At 48.3% G+C, this 26,256-nt stretch overlaps 3 protein-coding genes across 5 annotated transcripts in view; 1 reads left to right on the top strand and 2 right to left on the bottom strand.

The window, feature by feature from the left end:
- Dync1h1 (dynein cytoplasmic 1 heavy chain 1) overlaps positions 1–1,707 on the top strand; it is a 73,500-nt gene extending 71,793 nt beyond the window's left edge. The window contains exons 75-78 of the mRNA XM_074067126.1: positions 393–535; positions 686–854; positions 1,043–1,170; positions 1,347–1,707. Coding sequence (XP_073923227.1) covers positions 393–535; positions 686–854; positions 1,043–1,170; positions 1,347–1,475 — 569 coding nt within the window. The 3' untranslated portion in view covers positions 1,476–1,707. The remainder of the gene's footprint in view (positions 1–392; positions 536–685; positions 855–1,042; positions 1,171–1,346) is intronic.
- A 1,182-nt stretch (positions 1,708–2,889) lies between these two features.
- Positions 2,890–24,649, bottom strand: LOC109696015 (uncharacterized). Of its 2 annotated transcripts, XM_074067145.1 has the most exons (5): positions 21,837–24,649; positions 7,719–8,703; positions 6,920–6,976; positions 3,524–4,061; positions 2,890–3,015 (listed from the first exon to the last, which is right to left on the bottom strand). In XM_074067145.1, exons 2-5 carry the CDS (start codon positions 7,824–7,826, stop codon positions 2,984–2,986), a joined length of 735 nt encoding a protein of 244 aa, XP_073923246.1. In that variant the 5' UTR covers positions 7,827–8,703; positions 21,837–24,649; the 3' UTR covers positions 2,890–2,983. The 2 variants fall into 2 exon arrangements, with proteins under 2 accessions (XP_073923246.1, XP_073923245.1); XM_074067144.1 differs by lacking the exon at positions 2,890–3,015 and having other exon boundaries at positions 3,179–4,061; positions 7,728–8,703.
- Positions 24,650–24,793: 144 nt separating this feature from the next.
- Positions 24,794–26,256, bottom strand: part of Hsp90aa1 (heat shock protein 90 alpha family class A member 1) — a 59,603-nt gene continuing 58,140 nt past the window's right edge. For both annotated transcript variants that reach the window (XM_074067128.1, XM_074067127.1), the window contains exons 10-11: positions 25,776–26,109; positions 24,794–25,551 (exon numbers count right to left, since the gene is read on the bottom strand). In XM_074067128.1, coding sequence (XP_073923229.1) covers positions 25,442–25,551; positions 25,776–26,109 — 444 coding nt within the window. In that variant the 3' untranslated portion in view covers positions 24,794–25,441. The remainder of the gene's footprint in view (positions 25,552–25,775; positions 26,110–26,256) is intronic.

Raw genomic sequence — 26,256 nt, 5'->3', positions numbered from 1 at the left:
GAAGGGGGAACATGGTGGGTTGGGGCCTATGGAGAACAAGATGGACCAAGACAGAGTAAATGCAAAAGCAGGGTGAAACATACAAGAGCATGGCAGTCCCACCCACCAGGAGCGGCGAGCCACTTGTGTGTTATGAGGCTCTAGCCATGGCTTACATGGATGCCTCCATGCACACACGCCTAATTTGACCCTAGAAATACACTGAACAAACATGTCCTGGGACAACCAGGGTGCAGAGGATTCATAGGTAATGGACGGCCCAAACAGGGGCACCAGGTATAGCCAGGGAGGAGACAGTTTGAAGGATATGAGTACTGGCAGGTTTGCCCCCTTTGGACAGGGGCACTGTCAGAACCAACACTGAACTTTGGGGTCTCCATGCCTTGCTGCAGGGATCTTGCCTCGAAGCTGGTCCCACTACACAGTGCCCGCTGGCATGACGGTCATCCAGTGGGTGTCAGACTTCAGTGAGCGGATTAAACAGCTGCAGAACATCTCACAGGCAGCTGCATCAGGTGGAGCCAAGGAGCTCAAGGTGGGGAAGCATGCTCAGAAAGAGCCTAGGGACTAGGGACTGGCCCCTCACCCAGGCATGGGCGGCACATCCTGCATGAGCTCTGGGGCAACTCTGGGGACAGCCCCAGGCCTGACCCAAGCTCCTTCCTTGGGGCTGCTTTTCCCACAGAATGTCCATGTGTACCTGGGCGGCCTATTTGTGCCTGAGGCCTACATCACTGCCACCAGGCAGTATGTGGCCCAGGCTACCAGTTGGTCCCTGGAAGAGCTCTGCCTGGAAGTTAATGTCACCAGCACTCAGGGTGCTACCCTGGATGCCTGCAGCTTTGGGGTCACAGGTAAGTGGAGTCTCTGTTCACTCATCTGCCTTGGGTGGTTTTCTCTAAAGCCAACCTAACCCACTTGCGGGTGGCTTTGGTGGCCCTAGGCCACTGTTCTCAAATGAAGGTGAACAGTCAGAGCTGCCCAGATCATCAGTCTGTAGGAGCTGTGTGTCCACTTAAGGAAGATCTCAACTTCCTCACAGGTCTGAAACTTCAGGGGGCCACGTGCAACAACAACAAGTTATCCCTCTCCAATGCCATCTCGACCGTCCTTCCTCTAACACAGCTACGCTGGGTCAAGCAGACAAATGCCGAGAAAAAGGCTAACGTGGTAAGTGGCCTGTTGTCTGGTCAGACCGTCCCTTATTTCCACGCCTGGAGCTCTACCCTCATGACCACCACCCGTGTCCTTCTGTGCAAACCTCTCTATTGCCAAAGTCATTTCTGGTCCCTGGCTTGCTTGCCTCTCCCCGCGTCAGCAGTATAACCCCTCTGCCTTTCTCACAGGTGACCTTACCTGTCTATCTGAACTTCACCCGGGCAGACCTGATCTTTACTGTAGACTTTGAAATTGCTACAAAGGAAGATCCTCGAAGCTTCTATGAGCGTGGTGTTGCAGTCCTGTGCACAGAGTAAAACTAAACTCCTCTTAGCCTCCACTTTCTGCAATAGTAAGATTGAATATTTAACATTGATTTGTCATAAACATTTGGAAGACATGGACTTACGAGAAGAAAGTTGTTGGTTTGTGTTGAAGTAGAGGGAGCTGGCGGTTGGGAACAGTGGAAATTTATAAAGATAAAAGTATGTGTTTTTTGAGGGTTATGGACAGCATGGCTTGTTTTTCGAAATAAAACACTAAGCATGACTGGCTTCTACCTCCTGTTTCAGTGCAGCCCCAAGTCCTGGAGTCCCTGGGCCTGGGAGCAGGCTTCTGACTTGGGTCTAGGCCGCTGCTGTTGGCCACAGCAGATTGTGTGCCTGGTTTGGGGCAGCCCTTGGGGCAACCACTACCAGCTACCCTCCAAGCCACTTCACTTTTGTCAGGAACTTGTTCTCCAGCAGCCACCATATCTGTGAATGAAGAAGCCAGGGTCCCTTCACAAATGAAGAAATGGCCAGATGAGGCCAGAAAATGTCCAGGCTGTGTTTGATCCCCAAGGCCTCACAGCCCTGTCTGGGGGAAAGGGTGTTGTTTTCTGTCTCAGACATGAGGTTGATACCCTGGTCGGTTTCACCACCAGCCCATCCTGCAGCACACAGCACAGTCATTCCCATACAGGGTGGTGACAATTAGAGCAGCTCAGACACTGGCCTTGCTCCTCACATCACAGTGGGGGGTGACTTATGTCTCAGCATCTTTTCAGAGCTCCCAGGTCTGATCAGGGAGAGACCTTGGCTCAGTGCAGGCCCTGGTGGCCACCCAGGAGCCACTGGGCCTGTGAATGGTGCATGATCCTAGTCAAGGCTAAGATTCCTTAATACAGAGAGGCACTGTTCTATTAATCCCTGTCCTGTCTGGGAGGGAACATAGTGAGTTCTTGAGCCAGAAGCAAGTAACTCCAGCCCACAGGTCAGTGAGCAGAAGCAGCCCAGCCACCATATACCACCAAGACCCCTGGAAAAGGGATGCTTACATGTTCCAGGGTTGAGCCTCCAAAGTCAAGGGCTGCCATGCAGACCCCACAGGAACACCTGAGGCTTTTCCTCACTACCTCCCAAGCTAGCATCCATAGGACATCACCTGGATGGATCCCTAGTCCTCCTCATGCTGAGCTTGTTCCATTGGGCTTGTGAGACACTTTTGGGAACAGCAGGCTCACTCCAGCTCATAGCAGGACCTCCACCTCTAAGTCCCCCGCCTGCTTGTCCCACAATCCGAAGGGTCCTGCTAGACAGTCTCCATCAACCCTACTTACCCTCCCTGGCAGAATGAGCAGCAGCGTTAGCAGAAGGATAAACAGGACCTACTCCCCAAATTGAGGGACTGGGAGTGGACCTCAACAGCATCCTCAAGGTTCCCCACCAGGATGAACAAGTGCCTCTTTGTGGTAGCTTCTTTTATTTGCACTTGGGAATGGAAAGGTCCTGTGGCCAGGTGGACATGGAGACTCGGAGAGAAGGTTGGGGTAAGACCACCAGCATCAGCACCAGACATGCTCTCTGCTCTTGCTACCTGCCAGGAAGCAAATTAAAGTTCGGTGAACAAACCAGCCGAAGTAGGGAAATGGTCAGAGAACCCCCATCACCCTGCTGTTTTTAAATACCAGCTGAGCCCAAGATGACAGCTCAGAAAACCTTAGTGAGGAATGAGGGCCATAAATTAAAGCACACAGTGGAGGAAGGGTTCTGAACACATCAGGAATAGAGCCCAACGGTGCAGTTGTAAACGCCAGAAAATAACTAGTCTTTAGGATTTACAAAGATTTAATGAAAGCCGGCTTGGGGGTGTGGCTCAGTGGTAGAGCCCTTGACTAGCATACACAAGGCTGCAAAAATAATTTGGTAAAAGTAATGAAATTCAGGATGTATGGGTCAGTGAGAGCCACCCGGGACCTTCCCTGAATTGCAAACTCATTTTTACTCTAGGTGGCAGGGACTTATTTATTATTTAAGACCTGCAGAAAGGGTCATAAGTTTCATTTTAAAAACTCGTACATCCATTAACAATAACTTAGACCAACCCTTGGAATAGGTCGTGTACTTCCTTCTCTTAGGCTTTTCAGGCTCTGCGAGTAAAAGTTCTAGCTTCCTCTTGGAGAGTGACAGCCTGGGCCCCTTGTCTCTCTCACTTCCGAGTCTGGGGGACAGCCGTGTGCCCCTGGTTCTGCTTGGCAGGTGTCTGGCCCCCAAGGAGGGCTCCACAGGAGCCAACGGGTCAGCTGGCCTGGTTGTTCTCCAGTCCTCCGGCCATGCAGCTGGCCTGGTGTTCCATCCTTCTGCCTCTGGGTAGTGGTGGACCTCTATAGGAAGCTTCAATTCGCCCTCAGGCAGCATGTCCACATCATTGGTGTCCAGGGATGCAGGGGCCCAGCCGGCACCCTTCACCAGGAGGTCTGGAACCCTTGGTGACAGAAAGTCTGCCATACTCACTTCCTCAGGGCTCTTAGATTTCAGTGTGTTTGGAGGCACACTGCAGTTCCTGTGTCCCAGAGAACGGTGGGCACGTTGGTAGGAATGTCCAGGGTTATCTTCTGAATGGCCATCAAAAGGATCTAAAAACTGATGACAAAAAGCATTTCTGAGCCCGTTAGCAGTTTCTAGCAGTGTATAGCACATAACACAAGACTAAAGCGTTATCACTTTCATCACTGGTAGCACATTCTGTATGACCTGCCTTGCAAGGGAATTTTTGGGGGGGACTAGCAATTGAACCCAGGGTCTTGCACATGCTAGGCAAGCATTCTGCCACCAAGCTGCATCCCCAGCCCTTGGTTTTTTGATACAAGATAGTACTTTCTAGCCCAGGCTAGCCTAACTACTTCTGCCTCCCAAGTGCTGCGGTTGCAGACGTGTCACTAGACCCAGTGTGTGAATCTTTTTAATGAATTAGATAAATAACCAAGTCTGGGTCACACACCATAACTACCAGCTACTTGGTAGGATGAGGTAGAAAGATCACTTGATCCCAGGAGTTAAAGGCCAGCTGGACAACATAGCAAGACCCTGAGTCAAAAAAAAAAACTGTACCCTAAAAGCCTGAGAGTCCATCACCCTGGCTCAGCGTGGGCCTTGTCACTGGAAAGCCCTGCCAACTGTGTGTGGGTCTGAGTCCCTCACTCTGCTTAACACCTCTCCCAAAGAGCAAAATGCTGTTTTCCTAGGGAAGGGTAAACAAGGCTAATGCCGAGTCCTGCTCTCTCTGCCCTCATGAGGACCCCAGCAGCAGTATGCACATGTGCACGGTGGTGCCTCACATCAGCTGTCCAGGGGTACCAAGGGCTGGCAGACCACAGTGGCTGGAAAGAAGCTGAAATGAGTCTTAAGCTAAAGGTTACAAAGGTGAGGCAGCAACAGGTAACGCATGCTACACCCTATGCCACCAAATGCTTCTCACAAGGACTTAGCAGGGCTTTGTGGGAGTCTGGTGACACCCACCCTCACCCCACTGTCCATAACAGAACTTCCTGGTTCTTGTCTTCCTCCCTTTTACTGACCTGCCTCAGTGTTGTGTTGTGTTGTTTTGTTTTGTTTTGTTTTTCAGTACTGGGGTTTGAACTCAGGGCCTACACCTTGAGCCACTCCACCAGCCCTTTTTTCTGTTGGGTTTTTTCAAGATAAGATCTCGCAAACTATTTGCCTGGGCTGGCTTCAAATTGCGATCCTCCCGATCTCTGCTTTCTGAGTAGCTAAGATTACAGGCGTGAGCCCCCAGCACCTGGCTGCCTCAGTGTTCTTTTTTTCTTTTTTTTTCTTCCCCCAAGCACTGGGAGGAAGCCCAGGGCCCCACACTAGGCAAGTGCCCTACCACTGAGCCACTTGCAGTCAGCCTCAGTGGTCTTGACTGAGTGAATTGAGCAGTTGCAGGGTCTAAAGATTAAGTCACCTGCAGCTAACCTGAATGGTTGTACACCAGCCTCTGTGGTGAACAAGCTGTATTTTGGTGAACTTCCATGCTCTGTGGAATGGTGGGAAGCCTTGGGAGGAGTGAGCCCACCTCCAGCAATCCACACACACACCGTGCCTTCAGGAAAGTGCATCCATGCACATGTGTACTAATCATTTGCACACTATGGAGCTGTTAAGACTGGCCCAGAGCTGAACCAACGCAGGATCCCATGGCCTGGTCATTTCACTTGGGAGATGAAAACCTTCCCAGAGTTCATTACCTTTCTTAGTGACTTTTTGGTGCTGGGGATCAAACCCAGGGCACAATGCATGCTGAGCAATACACTCTACCACCAAGCCATACCCCAGCCCTTCATTTCCTCTTGAGACAGTGGACATTTATTACCAACAAATGCATGAGCCAGGCAGGGGTGGCTCACGCCTGTAATCCTAGCTACTCAGGAGGCAGAGATCAGGAGGATCACGGTTCGAAGCCAGCCTGGGGAAATAAGTTCTTGAGACCCTATCTCAAAAATACCCATCACCAAAAAGGGCTGGTGGAGGGGCTCAAGGTATAGGCCATGAGTTCAAACCCCAGTACCACAAAAAAAAAAAAAAAAATACATGCTCACTATCCCACGCACTCTGGGCTTGGCTGAAACAACCTCTGCACACATTTTGGTCTTTGGCCTCACTCCCGCTCATTTCAGGCCTCACCTGAACTAAGTATTGACACTGAGCAGAACTTGGGTGGAGAGTAATCTGGAGGTTGAGTAACTGCAAACCTACCAGGCCAGCTACTTTGAGTTATGGTGTTTATTGTTTTTTCCTTATTTAAAAAAAAATTGAATGAGGAAAAACAGTCCATTTAGATACCAAAGTATAGGAGTTTTTTGTCAAATATCCTAACATAGGGCTGGGTAGCTCAGTGGTAGAGTGTGTGCCTGGCCTGTGTAAGGTCCTGGGTTCCACCCCCAGAACCAAAAAATAAAATTGCTGACTAGCTAGGTATGGTGGTGTGTGCCTGTAATCCCAGTCAGTACTCGGGAGGCTGAGGCAGGGAAGATAGTGTGAGCCAGTTTGAGAACAGTTGGGCAACACAGCAAACCCTGTCTCAAAAACGAGCCAAAAATACTAGTGCATGCCTGTAATCCCAGTACTTGGGAGCCTGAGGCAGGAAGATGGAGTTTTAGGCCAGCCTGAGCTATATAGTGAGACCGTCTCAAAAACAGAAAAAACAAAAAACAGCCTGGTGCCACACACCTTGTAATCCCAGCTTCTCTGGAGGCTGAAGTAAGAGGATCAAGAGTTTGAGATCAGCCCTGGTCCCCTAGCTCAGAAACAAAATAAAACCAAAAAGGAGAGGGCTCAGTGGCAGAGCTTGCCTAGCATGCGAGAGGCCTGGGCTCAATGCAACAGAAAGGAACAGGTCCAAACCCTCTCTCCTCACAGAGGTCTGCTCCCTGTGTGGCCTCCGCTAGCCTTGGCTTTGGGGACTCCCACCCACCCCGCAGGGCCATTCTGTGACTTACCTCTCTCCATACACCTTCTGCAATCGCGAAGTCCAGGTGGTTCTTTTTGTGAGTGACCTGGGGGAGGAAGGCTGGGATGCAACTTGTCCTAAGGCAGAAGACAGCAGCTGAGCAGTGTCCCCTGCCCACACCATGGGTTTGCCATGCCAGTCACACGCCCTCTGGATGGGGCATAGCGAGGAAGGAAGCTGCTTGCAGAGCCTGAGCAGAGGCTCGGGAGCCCTTAGACGGTTTGGTCTGAAGGACCCCGATGCAGCCTGGGTCTCACTCACAGAGAAGCAGGACCAGCCAGCCACTGCCTATGCTCACTGTCACATGGGGAAGACACAAAGGTGCCCTATCTGTTCCACACAACACCAGAAGGACATGGAACACACTAGATCCTCCTTCCCTTCACAGAGGCAGAAGCTGAGGTCTAGGGAGGCCCGGACCTTGCTTGGTGCCCCCTTCCTGTTCACCCCAGGCTGCCCTCTTAAGAAAACTGCTCTGGGATTTTTTGTTCACTTTTCTTAATTAAAAGAAAGATCCTCACTGGGCACTGGTGGCTCACACCTGTAATCCTAGCTACTTAGGAAGCATAGATCAGGAGGATCGCAGTTTGAAGCCAGGCAAATAGTTTGTGAGACTGTGTCTCAAAAAAAAAAACCCATTGCAAACAAAGGGCTTGTAGAGTGGCTCAAAGGGTGGTGCTGGAAGAGGAAAAAATCTTTACCAAGAACCAGTAAGATGGGTATTTTCCAAGGGCCTGCCCATCTGGACAACAGTCCCTTCCTCCCTCCACACCCATCCCAGCCTGGACCTGTGGCACCTGGAGGCGATGGCGTGCATTTCTCTGAAGCTTCCGGAAGCCAGTCGTGCTGAATGCTGCCCTGATGCAGGTGGGTCGGCCATGCCTCAGGCTGGCCATGACTTGGGGCCGGGTGTAGACTTGTCACTTGACTAAAAAATATCAAATTTAGTGGGACAGAGCATAGATCAGAGGATCCCATGGGTGGGGGAATGGCAAACCATAAAAGGGCAGGAGGGAAGTTTCTGGAGCTTTTCTGTCTTGATCATGGTGTCCATTGCCCAGGAGGATGTTTGTCAAAATCCAGAGCCACCAGGGTAGTAGTGCATGCCTGTAATCCCAGCACTTAGGAGTCTGAGGAGGATCTCAAGTTCAAAGCCAGCCTAAGCTACTAAGCAAGACCCTTCCTCAAACAAACAGAACAAAACATTGGACCCATGTACCACCAGGGCACAGCACTTTACTGTGACCGAGTTATACCTTAGCAAGATTAACCCAGGGAGTTTTCAAAACCCTTTGTGGTTAAAGGAAAGCTGGCCGGCCGTGGGCAGCATGAGTTAAGCCTCTGTACTCAGGGCCACCAGACTTCTTACTTGACATAAAGACCGACCATCAGAATGTCACAGAAGCTCGCTGACATGAAGTCCTAGGACCTGAGCGCTGGGCAAGCTTTGTACCCCTCAGTTCAGATGCACAACACTTTTTCCTCTTAGTTCTTCAGCTCGATACATGAAGAAATGCAGTCCCAGGTTGGGGGCCTGGCTTGCCCAAAATGACATACAAGCTCAGCTTTTCCTAGGAAGTATGAGATTGTTAACAAAACAAAATTTATAGGGCTGGGGGCACCTGCCTAGCAAGCATGAGATCCTGAGTTCAAACCCCAGTGCCGCAAAAAAAAATTAAAACTTACTGAGAAAACCAAAGACTACAAACCTCCTTGGAGTTTCATGTCACTTGCTTTCTTCAGGAATTCTGGTGGCAAGGCACCCACTAAACCCTGTTGGGAAAGTGCATAAGTTACAAAATGTGCCACCACCGCCACCTGGCCTGCTTTTCACTGACAAACTCAAGCTTTCCCAAAGCAGACTCCGGGGGACCCAGTTCTGAGGCCTGTAAAACAAAGGTTTATAGAAAGAGAATATGATGTAAACCGGCCTGAGCCCCCTCAGGCACTGTATCAGGCACACAAGTGGTTTGTTGTTTTATTGTTTTGGAGATAGGGTCTCTATGTAGTCCAGGCTGTTGTCGATCTTGAGCTCCTCCTGCCCCAGTACTGGGATTACAGGTGTGCCCCACAGCATCCAGTTGCACATGAGTAAGATCCCAGGAAAAAATGAAATGTGAGCCAGCTGCTGGTGGCTCACACCTATAATCCTAGCTACTTAGAAGGATTGAGGTTTGAAACCAGTCTCAGGCAAATAGTTCATGAGACCCTATCTCGAAAAACCCAATACAAAACAAGGTGGCATGGTACTAGGAGTACCTGCATGGCAAGCATGAGATCCTCAGTTCAAACCCCAGTGCTGCCAAAAAGAAAGAAAGAAACTCCTCTCCTCTTGGCTGTGATACCTTCTCAGGAAAACCCTTTGCAGTACTAGGAATTGAACCCAGGGCCTGGACCCAGCCCCCCAGCCCTTTTGTAACTTGTTTTTGAGATAACTGCTCAGGCTGACCTCATACTCATCTTCCCACCTCCGTCTTCCAAGTAGCTGGGATTACAGGTATGTACCACCACACACAGCTTTCAGTAAAACTATTCTTGATGACCTTGGCCATTCTGAGGGGCGCTGAGTGAGTGCTTCCTATAGGATCCTCTGTTGGGGTGGTCTCATGTCTTCCTGGTGAACAAATCAGGGTTGTGGGTTTGCGGGGAAGACCAGAGAGGTAAAGTCCCACGTCATGCCATCACAAAAGTACATTCTATCAACACGGCTGATTGCACTGCAGTCCATGGTGACCTTGGGCACCTGGCTGCAGTATGTCTGTCAGGGTCTCCACTGTCCTCTCCATACTGTCCTCTTTGTAAGGGTGTGACTAGGCATGGCCGCCTTGAAGAGTGGAGAGTCCCCTGCCCCAGGCAGAGCATCTGCATAATCCTTGGGCGTGGGAGAGTTCTCTTTCCTGGTTATCACACTTGAACCATTAAATTCACACTTGAATCGTGAGTCAATGCCACCATAGTTTGTTCCAGTTTTGGGTACAACTTGTTCAATTGACCTCTGTGCCCCTTCAGCACTCCCAACTCTATTTTTGATCTCCAGAGGAACCCGCCCTCAGGCTGCCTTAGTTGTCTCAACAGGCTGATTTAGGTAAAAGCGAAAGGTGTGAACTTGGGGTCAGGAGGAGCCTGACCAGTCCCTCTTCCCCAGGCCCCTCCTTCCCAGCTCTGCCCACTCCCTGGACTGGGGTCACACCAACCAGTTTTCTAGGCACCAGGATAAAGAGCTTCTTATATTGGGATATTTTGTATCAAAAGGCACTCATACACATGGCTTTATTTTTTTTTTCTTTTTTTTTTTTCATTTTTCTTTTATTATTCATATGTGCATACAAGGCTTGGTTTATTTCTCCCCCCTGCCCCCACCCCCTCCCTTACCTTCCACTCCGCCCCCTCCCTCTCCCCCCCTCAATACCCAGCAGAAACTATTTTGCCCTTATCTCTAATTTTGTTGTAGAGAGAATATAAACAATAATAGGAAGGAACAAGGGGTTTTGCTGGTTGAGATAAGGATAGCTATACAGGGCATTGACTCACATTGATTTCCTGTGCGTGGATGTTACCTTCTAGGTTAATTCTTTTTAATCTAACCTTTTCTCTAGTTCCTGGTCCCCTTTTCCTATTGGCCTCAGTTGCTTTAAGGTATCTGCTTTAGTTTCTCTGCATTAAGGGCAACAAATGCTAGCTAATTTTTTAGGTGTCTTACCTATCCTCACCCCTCCCTTGTGTGCTCTCGCTTTTATCATGTGCTCATAGTCCAATCCCCTTGTTGTGTTTGCCCTTGATCTAATGTCCACATATGAGGGAGAACATACGATTTTTGGTCTTTTGAGCCAGGCTAACCTCACTCAGAATGATGTTCTCCAATTCCATCCATTTACCAGCGAATGATAACATTTCGTTCTTCTTCATGGCTGCATAAAATTCCATTGTGTATAGATACCACATTTTCTTAATCCATTCGTCAGTGCTGGGGCATCTTGGCTGTTTCCATAACTTGGCTATTGTGAATAGTGCCGCAATAAACATGGATGTGCAGGTGCCTCTGGAGTAACAGTCTTTTGGGTATATCCCCAAGAGTGGTATTGCTGGATCAAATGGTAGATCGATGTCCAGTTTTTTAAGTAGCCTCCAAATTTTTTTCCAGAGTGGTTGTACTAGTCTACATTCCCACCAACAGTGTAAGAGGGTTCCTTTTTCCCCGCATCCTCGCCAACACCTGTTGTTGGTGGTGTTGCTGATGATGGCTATTCTAACAGGGGTGAGGTGGAATCTTAGTGTGGTTTTAATTTGCATTTCCTTTATTGCTAGAGATGGTGAGCATTTTTTCATGTGTTTTCTGGCCATTTGAATTTCTTCTTTTGAGAAAGTTCTGTTTAGTTCACCTGCCCATTTCTTTATTGGTTCATTAGTTTTGGGAGAATTTAGTTTTTTAAGTTCCCTGTATATTCTGGTTATCAGTCCTTTGTCTGATGTATAGTTGGCAAATATTTTCTCCCACTCTGTGGGTGTTCTTTTCAGTTTAGAGACCATTTCTTTTGATGAACAGAAGCTTTTTAGTTTTATGAGGTCCCATTTATCTATGCTATCTCTTAGTTGCTGTGCTGCTGGGGTTTCATTGAGAAAGTTCTTACCTATACCTACTAACTCCAGAGTATTTCCTACTCTTTCTTGTATCAACTTAAGAGTTTGGGGTCTGATATTCAGATCCTTGATCCATTTTGAGTTAATCTTGGTATAGGGTGATATACATGGATCTAGTTTCAGTTTTTTGCAGACTGCTAACCAGTTTTCCCAGCAGTTTTTGTTGAAGAGGCTGCTATTTCTCCATCGTATATTTTTAGCTCCTTTGTCAAAGATAAGTTGCTTATAGTTGTGTGGCTTCATATCTGGATCTTCTATTCTGTTCCACTGGTCTTCATGTCTGTTTTTGTGCCAGTACCATGCTGTTTTTATTGTTACTGCTTTGTAATATAGTTTGAAGTCAGGTATTGTGATACCTCCTGCATTGTTCTTTTTACACATGGCTTTAAAACTATTATATAATACACAAGCGTACAAAGGTCCCTCCCCCAGCCCCCAGCCCCCACTGTTAGCCACCCTTGGGCCCTTTGTAAACACTCAGCCACGCATTCCACCCCAGAGATGTAGAGGTCTATTTCACAAAGGGTCACCTGTGGGGTGAGTGTCCTCCTCCTCCTCTCTCAGAGCCTCAAAGGGTGGCAGTCAGGGCCAGGGATGCGGTTCAGTGGTAGAGCACTTGCTTAGCACGTACAAGATCTTGAATTTGGTCCCCAACACCGAAGAAAACAAAAACTACCCAAGACAACTATTCAGTCGTTCTTGGAAGACTTGCAATTTGGGCTGGGGGTGTGGCTCAAGCAGTAGAGCACCTGTCTAGCAAGAGCATGTTCTGAGTTCCAACTCCAATATCCAGCCTCCTCCCCCGCAAAAAGAGTGGTGTGGCTGCTGACCTCTGACCTTCAGGTTCACACTGGTTCACGAAAGCCTTCCCCTGCAAGCTGTGAGGCCTGGGATGATGAGCAGAGTGACACGAGCTTAGGCTCTGGGATGTTTTGAACACTTGACAGGGAAGTCAATTAATAGAAGGAAGCTTGTGGACATGTGAAGATGTCAATTGTTTTACAGCTGGAGAAACTGAGGCTAAGAAAGGCAGATTTGTCCGGTGACACAGTCAAGGCCAGAAGCCCCATCCCCTCTATGTCTCATGCTCACATCTCCTCTATGTAGGGTGCCAACTAAGGACATCTGGGCTCAAGGCACCAGCCACACCATGGTGGTTCACACCTGTCATCCTAGCTACTTGGGAGGCTGAGTTGGGAAGGATCATGGTTCAAGGCCAGCTCAGTCTTCATGGGACCCCCATCTCCAAAATATCCAGAGCTTGAAGCCCCTGCAGCTCTTCCTGGCCATGCCTGGACTTTACGAGACAAAGTCAGAGTGGGCAGTGGTGAGGCCCAGCCTCTTCCTCATTGGTGCTCCTGCCTCCTCTCTTCCACCCCTGGAGGCTGGCTTTCTGCTCCACTCTGGGCTCAGGCCACCATAAGTGACAAGATCTAGCACGCACTTCATAACCACCTCCCTGGCCCCTGGCTGCAGCTGTGCCCGAACTCTGCACAGTTCTACGATGGCTGGACCGGCTCAAACCTAACAGAGTCCATTCCAGGTGAGTGCTAGGGGTGGGCGGGTGCCCTTCAGAGGCCTTCTCATCTAAGGAGCCACACTTGAGCATGGGCAGCCCAGTGCCTGAAGCCAGGAGAATTTTATACCATTCACTCCTGTTGTGTTTAAGAAATGCCTAAAGAAAGATTTAGAAGGCAGCTGCCTGGACAACCACCAAATCTCCACCTTCTAGCAAGTCTCTCTGCCCCCACCCAGCACATCCCAAATCAAATGCCTTGTTCACAAACGTGCCACTCCATGTACAGCGCTCACTACAGCTAACATGGCCCCATCATCCACTAAGACCGTGAACCAGGGATCACGGAGACCCATGATGGGTCCAGAACTAGACTTCCTGGGCCCAAAAACCAAGTCTGCTACCAACCCACCCATGTGACCAAATGTCTGGTCTCTCTCGGCCTCAGTTTCCCTATGAGCAAAAGGAGTGAGAAGTCTGTGATGTGTCCTGTGAAGAGGGGTCAGCTCAGGACACCTGCTCTGTATACTGTTCTATTGTTTGATTGGCAACTTAAATATCCCACTCCACAAAAATCCCTGCCGGAAGGAATCACACAGCTCAAGGGACACCAGCCAGGGAAAACCCCATCTTAAATAAGAGCACCACTATCCGTGAGCAGTGGGAGGCTGCAGGCCACACAGTGCACTCACCTTTGATGGGAGGCCCATGTCGCAGGATGAATGGTGACCCCCACAAAGATGGACACACATCCTAACCCTTGGAAGGTGGGAATTTGACTGCAATCACTCAAATGTGTCCCTCGGATTCAAGTGCTGGAAACTGAATCCAGGGCAAGAGTTGAGGGCGGGGCTTTAAGAGCTGGTCGAGCCATGAGGGCTCTGCCCTGGGAATGGGTTAAGGCTGAGTGGGTTAGTTATGGAGGGATGAGCTCATCCCCTTCCCTGCATTTTCCTCTCTGTCCCTCTCTCCCCCCCTTCTGGTCAGGCTTTCTTGCCCTTCCACCTTCCACCACGATGTGACCTTTGTCAGATGTGGCCCCTCCACTTTCGACTTCCCAGCCTCTAGAACTGCAAGGGATACCTCTGTTCTTTATAAACTTCCCAGCCTCAAGTGACCTGTTACAGCAGTACAAAACAGACCAAGGTGGAGACCTTTATTTAGAGATGGGTTTTGACAGATAAAAGCAAGTTAAAGATCTCAGGGTGAGATCATGCTGGATTTGGAGTGAACCCTGATCCCACCATGGTGTCCTGGTAAGAGGAAGGCAGAGGGACACTTGAAGCATGAGCACACACAGGGTGAGGACACACACGTGACAACCAAGGCACAGCCTAGAGACCAGCACCTACAAGCCAGGGTCTCCGAGGGCTGCTGGAGGAAGTGAGTGGCTCTCCCAGTGCCTCCAGAGGGGCCGGCTCTGCAGACGCCTGGATGTCAGACCTTGGCCAGAACTGAGAATCTGTTTCTGTGGTTGAAGCCGCTAGCGTAGCAACCACAGGCAAGGAACCACCCTGGTAAGTATAAGGCAGGGCCGGTGAGCTGAGAACAATAACCAGCGTAAGAATGTTTTATTTTGCCATGCTGGGAATCAAAGTGCAAAGCCTTCAGGGTGTTAAGTGAGGCTCCACTGCTGAGTGATAGCGCGGGCCAGCCTGAGGGGTGTTTTTCTTGTTATTTTTTGGGGAGGGGGTTCGTTTTTGCAGTACTGGGGTTTGAACTCAGAGCCTACACCTTGAGCCACTCGGCCAGCCCTTTTACATTAAGGGTTTTTCAAGATAGGGTCTCATTAACTATTTGCCTGAGCAGGCTTTGAACTGTGATCCTCCTGCTCTCTGCCTCCTGAGTAGCTAGGATTACAGGTGTGAACCGCCAGTGCCTGGTTTAGAAAAGCAAGCAATCTTGAGCAAAACAACCAACTCCTTCCCCCCCCCAAAAAAAAAAAACAAAACCCAAAGCTGGAGACATGACAGTCCCTGACTTCACAACATATTACAAAGTTACGGTAACAAAAACACTATGAAAAGATTATGGTAGCTGGGCATGGTGGGTCACAGCTGTAATCCCAGCACTCAGGAAGCTGAGACAGGAGGATGGAGAGTTTCAGGCCAGTCTGGGCTATGAGACCTTGACTCAAATGTAAATAAAGCAAAAACTCAGGATGGTATTGTCATCAGAACACACACATTGACCCGTGGGACAGGACAGAATAGAGATCCCAGAAATAAAGCCCTGCGTCTACAGCCAAGTGACTCAGCAAAAGTGCCCAAATCACACACTGGAGAGCAGCCAGCCTCTTCCCTTTCCTCTGCGAATGCTAGATATCCACATGCAGCACTGACACTTGACCTGTATCTCCCACACTGCAGAAAAAAAAACAAAACAGAAAGATCCACTCAAGGTCGATCAGTGACCTAAATGCAAACACTGAGACTGACAGCACTGGGGAAGGTAGGGAAGCAAGTGGAGACATTGGTGCAACAATGACTTTCTAGGACCTTAAATGCACAGGAAATAAAGCAAGAACTGGCAAATGCAATTACATCGCCCTGAAAAGCTTCTGCCCAGCAAAGGAAACCACCAAAGTCCTGAAGAGACAGCTACAGAACAGGAGGGATATCTCTCAAGTAGCCATCTTGCAGAGGGTCAGTATCCAGAATGAATAAGGAACTCAACCACAGAACAAGTCACTCAATTCAGAGCGGGCAAATGGTCTGTCTCTCAAAAGCAGCAATGCAAAGGGTCAAAAACACTTGGAAAATGCTCAATGTCATTACCCACCAGGGAAATGCAAATCAAAACTACAATGAAACCTTCTCACCCCCATTATAATGGCTCCTATAAAAAATAAGTGCTGGTGAGGATGTGGAGAAAAAGGAACTAGTACACAGTTGGAGGGAATGTGAACGAGTGCGGCCATTACAGAGAACAGTATGGAAGTTTCTCAAAAAATTACAAATAACCAGGCATGGTGGAATGTTCCTATAATCCCAGCACTCAGGAAGCAGAGGCTGGAAGACCGTGAATTGAAGGCCAGCCTGGGCTAGATAGCAAGACCCTGTCTCAAAACAATAAAAAACTTTAGAAAAATGAAATATGAAAATATGATCCAGCTATCCCACTGCTGGGTTTAGATCCAAAGGAAACGAGGTACCCGCACACCTGTGCTTACTGCAGCAGCCAGAAAATGGAACTGGCCTAGGGGCCCATGGGATGGATAAGGCAAGCGTGGTTCATAGGGAACAGAGCGCTTGCCTGGCATGCATGAGACGGGGGCTCAGTCCCCAGCACACAGACATCTCTTCCTTGCAGTGAATCCTAAGCTCCTTTCCCCAGTAATGGTTTCTAAAAGGATTAGCTGGATTTGAGTGTGGGCTGCAAATCTGGAGGGAGTTCATTCAAAGGCAGTGTTGACATGGTCTGTTGTTTTGTGGGACACCAGCCCACTTGAAACTAGGATCAAATGGCTGAGCTCCTGTCCTAGCCCAGGGACAGGGATGGTAGGAAGCCCCAGAGTTAGAAACACATGCACGCCCTTCTAACAAGGACCACCTCAGCTGGGAGCAGCTTCTAGGAGCAGCTTCTTCCTCTCCATATCCCCCGCTGGGTAAATTTGGAGCTAAAAGTTCCCCTAAATGCAGACAGAACAAGAACGGACCAGTCCAACTAAAAATGTTCTACTCCTTACATGGTAAGAACCTTCAGAGGGGGGCTGGAGGCAAGGCTCAAATGATAGAGGGCCTGCCTAGCAAGCACAAGCCCTGAGTTCAAATCCAGTACTGCCAAAAAAAATCCTTCAGAGGGGACTTTAGACTCTGTATTTTTGTGCAAAAATCACAGCTTGTCTTTTTCCCCAGCATTATGTTTTCTAAGATTAACATCTTCACAATATACTTGGAACTATTTTGACCAGACACTTATGGGGTTTCTTTGTTTTTTGTTTTTGTGGTACTGGGGATCTAACCCAGGGCCCGGTGCATGGTAGGCAAGTACTCTACAGTAAGCTACATCCCAGCCCAACCAGACACTTTTTTTTTTTTTCCTTTGGAGGCACTGGGGTTTGAACTCAGGGCCTCATGCTTGTTAGGCAAGTGCTCTACCACTTGAGTCACTCTGCCAGTACCACTCTGGTGGTACTGGGGTTGAACTCTGGGCTTTGCACTTGCTAGACAGGCAGTCACCCTCCTGCCTCCATCCAACCGGAGACACTTTTTAATATAACTATTTTGAGATGTATTAAAAAGGATTAACAGTGGATTATACTTTTTATAGCTTGCTATTTCCTATCCTTGATGCTATCTGAAAAAAGGTCAAAACTTACAACTCAAGTTCAAGACAATGTGACCAAGTTTTAACACAGGGCTGGAGTGGCTCAGGTGGTAGCACCCTGAGTTCAAACCCCAGTACTGCAAAAAAAAAAAAAAAAAAAAAAGGGCAACACAGCTGAGAGGCAGTGCAGAGAAGCCACCTCTCTGCACAGTGGCTGTACCGCCCAGGACTGTCCAAAGAGCCAGGGCTGAGATCACAGAGTTCTCTACCCAGAAGGAAAAGCCGTGCAGGCACTGGACACTCAGGGTTTTATGTCTTCTTCTAAATTGGTTTTCCCTAGAAGAAACTACTACTTCTACTTTCTCCTCCCCCACCCCATCGCCCCTGGCAGCACAGGGGCTTTGAACTCAGGGCCTCACCCTTGCTAAGCAGGCACTGTTACTGCTTGAGCCACTTCACCAGCAATGTACTTTATTTTGAAAAAATACAGTTGGCTTTGCCTGAAGTGCTAATTCCCCAGGTTAATTCCCAGACGCCCTAGAATTATTCTGGGGTTTTAAGGGGAGGGAGGAAAGGAGCTGAGGCTCCCGCTGTTCAGGGCCGGAGCTGGTCAGCCCATGGCCACCTGTTCCTTCCCAAGCGCTTGCTCTTCTGACCCGGAGGAAATGGACCCACCCCTCACCAGCCCACCTCACCACAAGGTCACCCCACCTGCAGGCCTGCAGCTGGGAAGTGGGGACGCTTTATCTCCACAGAGCAGGGACACCTAACCTCTGTGGGGGTCCCATTTTCACTCTCACTGGCTGTTCTGTTCTGTTTTGGTTTTTTTCAGTACTGGGGCTTGAACTCAGGGCCTACACCTTGAGCGCCTCCACCGGCTCTTTTTTGTGAAGGTTTTTTTGAGATAAGGCCTCATGAACTATTTGCCTATGCTGGCTTTGAACCCTGATCCTCCTGATCTCTGCCTCCTGAGAAGCTGGGATTACAGGGAGCCACTGGCACCTGGCCCCTGGCTCTTCTTGCCCCTGGAGAGGATCCTCCCACCCACACCCACCCTGTCCCATCCATGTCACCTAAAGAAGCCCTGGGGACAACAAATCCAGCGGAAGGTGATGCACCTGGTGGGGTACACATGGCCACCTCTGGCTTTGCACCTCCCACCCACTGCCCAGAGGCCCATGCTGGAACATGCTTCCACTGTTCCCAGGAAAATGGCCCCAAATTCAGGCTTGCGAGGCAAAGAATTGACCCTGTGGGGAGAGTGGAGCAGGGCAGTTACTCAACTTGGGCCGACAGGAATCTGACTGTTGCCATTTGGCCTTGTGGGTGACACTTGTTTAAAGCAGCTGAAGACAAGAGTTGAGGTTCTGGTCGTGGAGATCACAGGACTGTCACTCCAGACTTACCTCTTGGATGGGGTGTCCATTTTGTTCCCAGAGTGACCACCCAGGAGTCACGAAGGGAGGCGGGTGTCCTGCAGTCCAGGCCTGTGTGAGGTCACAGGTGTCTCCGTGGCGACCCAGTGCAGGCCCCATCTGCAGGGCAGCATCTGGAGATGGGTCCCACACGCCAACCCAGGACCTCAAGTTTCAATCCCCAGCTCCCACCATCCCTCTCTACACCCAAGTCCTACTGTCCATCCCATGCACCTCTCAGGCCCTCAGGCTACTGCCGGCTCCTCAGATCCTTTCCCATGGTGCCAGGGCCTCTGCAGGGACACAGCTTAGGGAGGCCCCTGTGCTCCAGGCTCCTTCTAAACCCTTTAAGGTGGCCACGGCCCACCTCCCCTCCACCTTCATGGTCCTCAGCTGAAAACTGGTCTGAAGCCCAGCCACTTCCTGCTACAGGGAGCCCCAAGCCACCTGTACCCCCAACTCCCTCAGCCCTTCTTGGTTAGGAGCTGCCCTCTGCACTCCCTCAGAGGGCCTGACCAGCCTGCAGAGGTGCTGTCACTGTCATTCTCTGAGTCTAGCTAGGGGCTTTGAATCCTAAGGTCCTGGCAAAGTAACCACTGAGAAATATTTATAATGTCCCTGACTAGAGCAGTGGTAGCAAAGGACAACCTTTTCTCCCCCTCGCTCACTCGCTCACTCAACTGTGCAGTTACCTAAACCAAATGCCTCGCGTGTCCTTGAGCAGCGCGGTATCAGAACACTTGGGGATGAAATCACAGGAAGAGACCTGAAATTGCTGCAGAATAACCCGGCAGAGGAAGGGAAGTTTCGTGGGTTGGGCAGGCACAAGGGCTCCCTGTTATCCAGCTACTTTTGTGCACCTTTGAGATTCGTAACAGAAACTGATGAAAGTTAAGGAAATGAGGGTGTCAGTGGCCCCTGGAGGGACTGGATCTCCAGGTAAGAGATGGCCAGAGCACCTGCCGCCTGACCCACCAGGTGGGACAGCTTCTGACCCAGACGCCTCCAGCCCAGCCCACCTCGCCTCCGCCTCTAGGCTACAACTGGCTGCTTAGTCCCTTCAATGTGTGTGTGTGTTTTGATTACTGTTTTATATATATATATATATTTTTTTTTTTTTTTTTTTTTTGTGGTGCTGGAGATTGAACCCAGGACCTCACACATGCTAGCCAACTACTTCACCCCTGAACTACATCACCAGCCCTGTTTATTGCTTTGGTGCCGGGGATCCAACCCAGAGCTTCGCAGCTCTACCTGTGAGCAACACACCCTGGCTCTTAAATTTCTTTTAATATAGGATTGTATTTATTTTGTTCTATTTCATTGAATTTTTTTTGAGACGGGTAATGCTACCTATCACAGGGTCTCCCTATGTAGCCCAGGCGGGTGTCAAACTCATGATTCTCCTGCCTAAGTCTCCTGAGTGCTGGGATTACAGTTGTGTGCCATGGCACCTAGCTGGTTTTTGGGATAGGCTCTCGCCATGTAGCCTAAGCTGGCCTTGAACTTGAGATTCTATTGTGTCAGCCTCTGGAGTGTGTGTGTTTTTAAATGCCCCCTATTTGTGAAAGAGACCAAGCCTGATACCCTGCAGAGCTTCTGGACTACCTCTTTCCAGTAATGCTGTTTACCCATCTCTCTCTCCCCTGCATTTCCTATTAACTAGCATGACCAGGATAGTCTTGTTGAAGGGCAGTTAGATGTTTTCAAATTTCCCCAGCTACAAACACTGCAGAGAACTTTCTTGTACACTTCTCCCAAGTTCAAGCAGGTCAGACTTTCTGTGGTTCACGGAAGAGTAGTTTAGGGTGAGCTCTGCCTCCACTGATAGCCGAGCTGATTTCTGGGTCAGCTATTGACTGACATCCCCAGAGGACATGCGGGCACCCTGGGGTTGTCAGACTTCAAAACTCCTTTGCGTTCTGGAGGTACCGCTCACCCTTCATCGTCCGCAGTGAGGCTTCCTCAGGCTGAGGAAGGAATGTGAGGCAATAGAAGCCATAGGATTCAGGGGCTGCGTGGAGGTGGGCTAAGTTGCTTTTACTAGAGCAGAAGTGCAAAATAGCATCGTCTATGTCAACAATGAATAGTACTCAAATGTTAAGTGTTTATTGGTTTCATCCATTCAATTATTTTTGGGGGGTTGGGTGGGAGTGGGGTTTGGACTCAGGACTTCATGCTTATAAAGCAGGTGCTCTTTTGCTTCAGCCACACTTCCAGTCCATTTTGCTCTGCTTATTATTTATTTTGTGGTGCTGGGGCTTGAACTCAGGACCTACACCTTGAACTACTCCACCAGCCCATTTTTGTGGTTTTTTTTTTTTGATAGGATCTCACAAACTATTTGCCCAGGCTGGCTTTGAACCGTTATCCCTCTGATCTCTGACTCCTGAGTAACTAGGATTATAGGCATGAGCCATCGGTGCCCAGCCTTGTCTGGTTATTTTGGAGATGGGGATCATGCTATTTTTCGGGGCTGGACTTGAATCTCAATCCTCCCAATCTCAGCCTCCCAATCCGCTAAGATTATAGATGTGAGCCACCAGCGCCCAGTCAGTTTGCCATTTTTTTTCTTTTTAAATTCTGACTTCTTAGTGGGTTCTTTTATCCCCCTCCCCAGGGAGGTTTGTTTTGTATTTAATCTGGAATTTAAAAACCCAACAACTTCTTTTTGGACCACATCTGCTGCCCTGGAACAGTCATTGAGCAAGTGCCGAGGCTTGAAAGTGCTTTCCTAGGAAGAAGATGCATGTTCCAAGCAGAGTGACCCTTGGCAGACGGTGATGTGCTCAGCTCGTCCCCCTGGCACTGCGGTAACATAATAGAATCTTTGTTCAGATTTTGGTGGCGCTATTAATACTCCGTGACTCACTAAAAGCGTGGCTTCCTGGAATGTTCTTCCCAGGGAGGTAAAGTGATGTTCCTAACCATGGAAGAATAATTTGCCATCGCTCTTTAAAGCTCTGAGCAGATCCAGGAGCTGAGAGAGGGGAACAAAAGCTTCCTAAATGATACAGAATTAAAGTCATCATCCGCACAGGAAGAGAAAAAATATCACTTGTACTCACCGCTATTCAGTCCACAAATACGAATCAGGTGTCCGTATATGCACGGAGCCGGCAGGGAGCAGATCAGATTCACGCCCGCTGACAGGCAGCAGGGGGAGGCAGGCCTGTCACCCACCATCCTTCTATTGCAGTTGTGTAATGCCACCAACAATGGTAGCGGAAGGGCTGGGGTGTATTTCCGTGCTAGAGCACTCACCAGGGAAGTTTGAGGTCCTGAGTTCAATCCCCAGCACCAAAAGGCGGGGCGGGGGAGAGGAAAACAATGGAAGGAAAGTGTGCTGGACTGGTGTCAAGAAGAGACTGTCACTGTCTCATTGGGTGCTGGTGGCTTACGGGTATCTGTAATCCTAGCGACTGAGGTGGCAGAGATCAGGCAGTACGAAGCCAGCCTGAGCTGTGAGACCCTATCTTGAAAAAAACTCATCACAAAAATGGGCTGGAGGGTGTAGGCCCTGAGTTCAAACCCCAATACCGCCAACAAAGAAAAAAAAAAACCTAATTCAGGGATGGGAGGCATAACTGTATTGTAGAGTGTACTTAGCGTGTGCAACAATAATCTTCAAGTTTGAGGGGTGCAGCTCAGCAGTAGAGTATTTGCCTACTGTGTGTTGAGGCCTTGGCCTCAGCCCCTGCACTGACAGAAAGGTTCTAAATTCAGTCAGGGGCAGTGGTATGAATCAAGTAGACTCAGCATTTGGGTAGTTGAGGCAGGATCACTTGAACCCAAGGGTTCAAGACCAATCTCTATAACACAATGAGACATTCTCTTTCACACACACACACACACACACACACTTTGCCAATTCAAGAGCCAAGGGGTGGAGCTCAGTGGTAGGGCACTGCTTAGTATCTGAAAGGCCCTGGGTTGATCCCCAGCACACAGATAAAATACAAACTCATGTGCAATCCCATAATTATCATTGGACCAATGGACATGTGATAGCTCATAAGTTTCTTCTACTTTGTGTACTAAGATGCGTATAACATTCTTATTGTAACCCATTTTTGTTTCTATGGGACCGGAGTTTGAACTCAGGGCTTTCAAACTTACAAAGCAGGTGCTTTACATTTTTGCTCTGGTTGTCTTGGAGATGGGGTTGTGCAAATATTTCCCTGGGCTGGCCTTGAACCGGGATCCTCTTGCTCTCAGTCTCCCAAGTAGCTAGGATTGTGAGTCATAAAGCAAATTTGTCTGAAAGGTCTGAGGCAGCACTGGATTTTGGAGCAGGTAGGCTGTTTGAGCAGTAGCAGGAGGTTGACAGCATGGCGCTTTTTGAGGCCACGCTTTCTGGTGGTTCTGGCTCTAGCATGGGGGTGTCAACTGACAGTTCCAGATGAAGTTAGGATCTCATCTACTTGCCACAACTCAAGATGAGTTCTTTTGGAGATCACGTATAATAGGTCCTGGGTTTGTTGGTGCCTTCAGTGTTTTTTTTTTTTTTTTTGCAAAACCACAATTTGTACTCAGGGCCTTATACTAGGCAGGTCCTGGTCTATCACTTCAGCCAACACTCCCAAGCCTATTAAATTTTTTTTTTGACAGTGCTGGAGTTTGAACTTCTAAATTTTTCTTCTTGGTGCTGAGGATCAAACCCATGGCATTGTTCATGCTAGAGAAGTGCTCTACTGCTGAAACATCCATCCCCTGCCCTAAGTTCCTGCCTTCCTCCCACCCCCCACCCTGGGGACAGAACTCAGAACCTCATGCATGCTAGGCACTAAACACTGAGCTACATCCCTAGCCGAGTTGCAATCGTAATACTCTTAATAAGCATGAGAGGGAATAATGTTTTGCTATTCAATTCCTAGTTGGTAACAATTTAAGCGAATGGGTTCAAGGTTAACTTAGAAGTCAAACACTAAGTCTTCAATTTAAGTCATGTCCATTTTCTCAGGGGAAGTACTCAAGAGGACTTTAAGGATGATGTGGTTATCATTTGCCAGGCCAGAACCAGAGCACTAGGAGAACAAGACCCATCACCTTGCCCTCTATTGCTCACTCTCAAATACATGCAAGCTTTACACTTTAGGTTCAGGATCTAAATTCTACATGCCGCTAGGATTTCTACAACTGCCCATTATAAGACAGACTCTCACCTTGCCATTCCAAGCAGTGCTGGGAATCCAACCCAGGGTTTGTGCACTGAACTACATAGGGTCTTGTTTGGCAGTTACCAGGCACTCTACCACTTGAGCCACAGCTCTAGCTCCCCAGTTTTCATGACAGGATCTTTTATTGCCCAGGTGGCTCCCAAATCTTCCTGCCTCAACTGGGATCACAAGGGTATGCCACCACCTTCTCCATCTTCTAGATTCCATATCCACCCTTTTCCCCTCAACTTGGTTCCCTATTACTTGTAAATATCCATAACCACCTTTACTAAAGCTAGCAGTTAAGGGATTTTAGGTAGGACATTAAGTACTTTTGGGAAAGGCCAAGGAAGGGAGGAGGGTTGCACCAGTGGCTCACACTTGTTATCCTAGGTACTTACAAGTTGTGAGGACAGCCCAGGCCAAAGAAAAAATGCTCCAAAATAACTGAGCAAAGGCTTGGCAGAGTGCCTGCCTAGCAAGCCCTGAGCTCAAACCCCAGTGCCACCAAAAAAAATGAGCAAAAATGAACTGAAGTGGCTCAAGCAGTAGTGTTTTAAAACCCAGACCCAGAAAAACAAAAACCCCACTCTAAAAAGTCTGGGTGTTGGCAGTATAACTCAATGTTAACACTAGCCTAGCGCACAGTACCAAGTGGTGGGAATAACAACAAAGAGTCTGTATTAATGCTCCTGTGCAGTGAATGTCCTCACCCCACACATGCCAGGGTCTGTGGGCATCTGGGGCAACAGTACCTATGTATTTTCATGGCCATCAGTGTTAACCACCTCCTTCCACCCAGCCCAGATACTCTGTAATCTGCTATAGTACACAAAATAGATACTCCAAAATAAGACACTTTCACATAATTTCTAACTCATCTGTATTTGTTACCTTTTAAAGCAGAAAGTAACTTGGGCACTACATTTCCATACACAAGCCTTGTTGAATAAGGGTTTACAACATACCTAGGAAGTTTCCTTTCTCTAAACAGTACTTTTCTTTGGAAAACCAGCCCTGTGGAGGATTCTTCCCATTGAGTTATTTCAATTTCACATACTCATTTCTCTAGAACTAGTACATGCAGAACTACAAAGGATGGAAAATTTACAAAGCGTACCCTACAAGATAAAACTCAAGCCTTATTTTAACAAAAATTTTCTTTTTAAACATCAAGGTTATTTCAGAACACTTCAGTGACAGAAAATTTGGTCTAAGGAATCTGGCTTTAACAGCTAAACACTTTAACACAATAGGTTACATCTTACAGCAAACGTTATCTTGACCTGTTCCAAGTAAACCAAGGTGAAACTAAAAGCATTACTAGCTTTGCCTTACTGCCTGAAAGTATCACAGTATCACTTAAAAGTAGAAAGAAATCTTATCTTCCCTTAAGTAGTTATCATGCCATAGAGACTTAAAATGTTAACAAAAAAACAAAGTCCTGGAAAATATATTATCAGAGGAATGAAGGTAAAGTATTGAAGCAGGTGTACAAGTGGTTCTTCTGGAGCTTAGTCTACTTCTTCCATGCGTGATGTGTCGTCATCTCCTTCAAGGGGTGGCATTTCTTCAGTTACAGCAGCACTGGCGTCATCTGCAGTAGGGTCATCCTCGTCAATACCTATTTTGAAAACACAATGTATTACCTTCGTAAAACCAGTTGAGTAGCCAAACACACAGCTAGTTTATACCAATTAGGAAACCAAATTCATTCATCCTTACATACTTTCTAACAAAACTCCCAAGTAAGGTGAGTGAAATAACCTAGTTGTCTTAGTAGCTGGAAGTTAACCATCTGTTTTCAGCAGTATATGTTTTTCTAACACGATTCAGGTTGCAGCTTACCTAGACCAAGTTTGATCATCCTGTAGATTCTGTTAGCATGTGTCTGGGGATCTTCCAGACTGAAGCCAGAAGACAGGAGTGCAGTTTCATAAAGCAAAATGACCAGATCCTTCACAGACTTGTCATTCTTATCAGCCTCTGCCTTTTGCCTTAAGGTCTCAATAATAGAGTGATCAGGATTTATCTCCAGATGTTTCTTTGCTGCCATGTAACCCATTGTTGAGTTGTCTCTTAGAGCTTGAGCTTTCATGATTCTTTCCATGTTTGCTGTCCAACCGTATGTACTTGTGACAATACAGCATGGCGATGTCACCAATCGGTTTGACACAACCACCTGTAAGCCAAAGCCGTAAGTGATGAATAGGCCTAGGAAAAATGTTTTTATCTTTCCTCAAGCTTTCACTATGAAATGAAATCAAAGTAACTCAAATATCAATGGATTAGAAATGCTAATTTTCAAGTGTAGCAATCAAAAAGCTAA

Source organism: Castor canadensis, chromosome 3 (assembly GCF_047511655.1).
Source record: "Castor canadensis chromosome 3, mCasCan1.hap1v2, whole genome shotgun sequence".
Classification (NCBI taxonomy): domain Eukaryota; kingdom Metazoa; phylum Chordata; class Mammalia; order Rodentia; family Castoridae; genus Castor; species Castor canadensis.
This window is presented reverse-complemented; position numbering and strand designations above follow the sequence as displayed.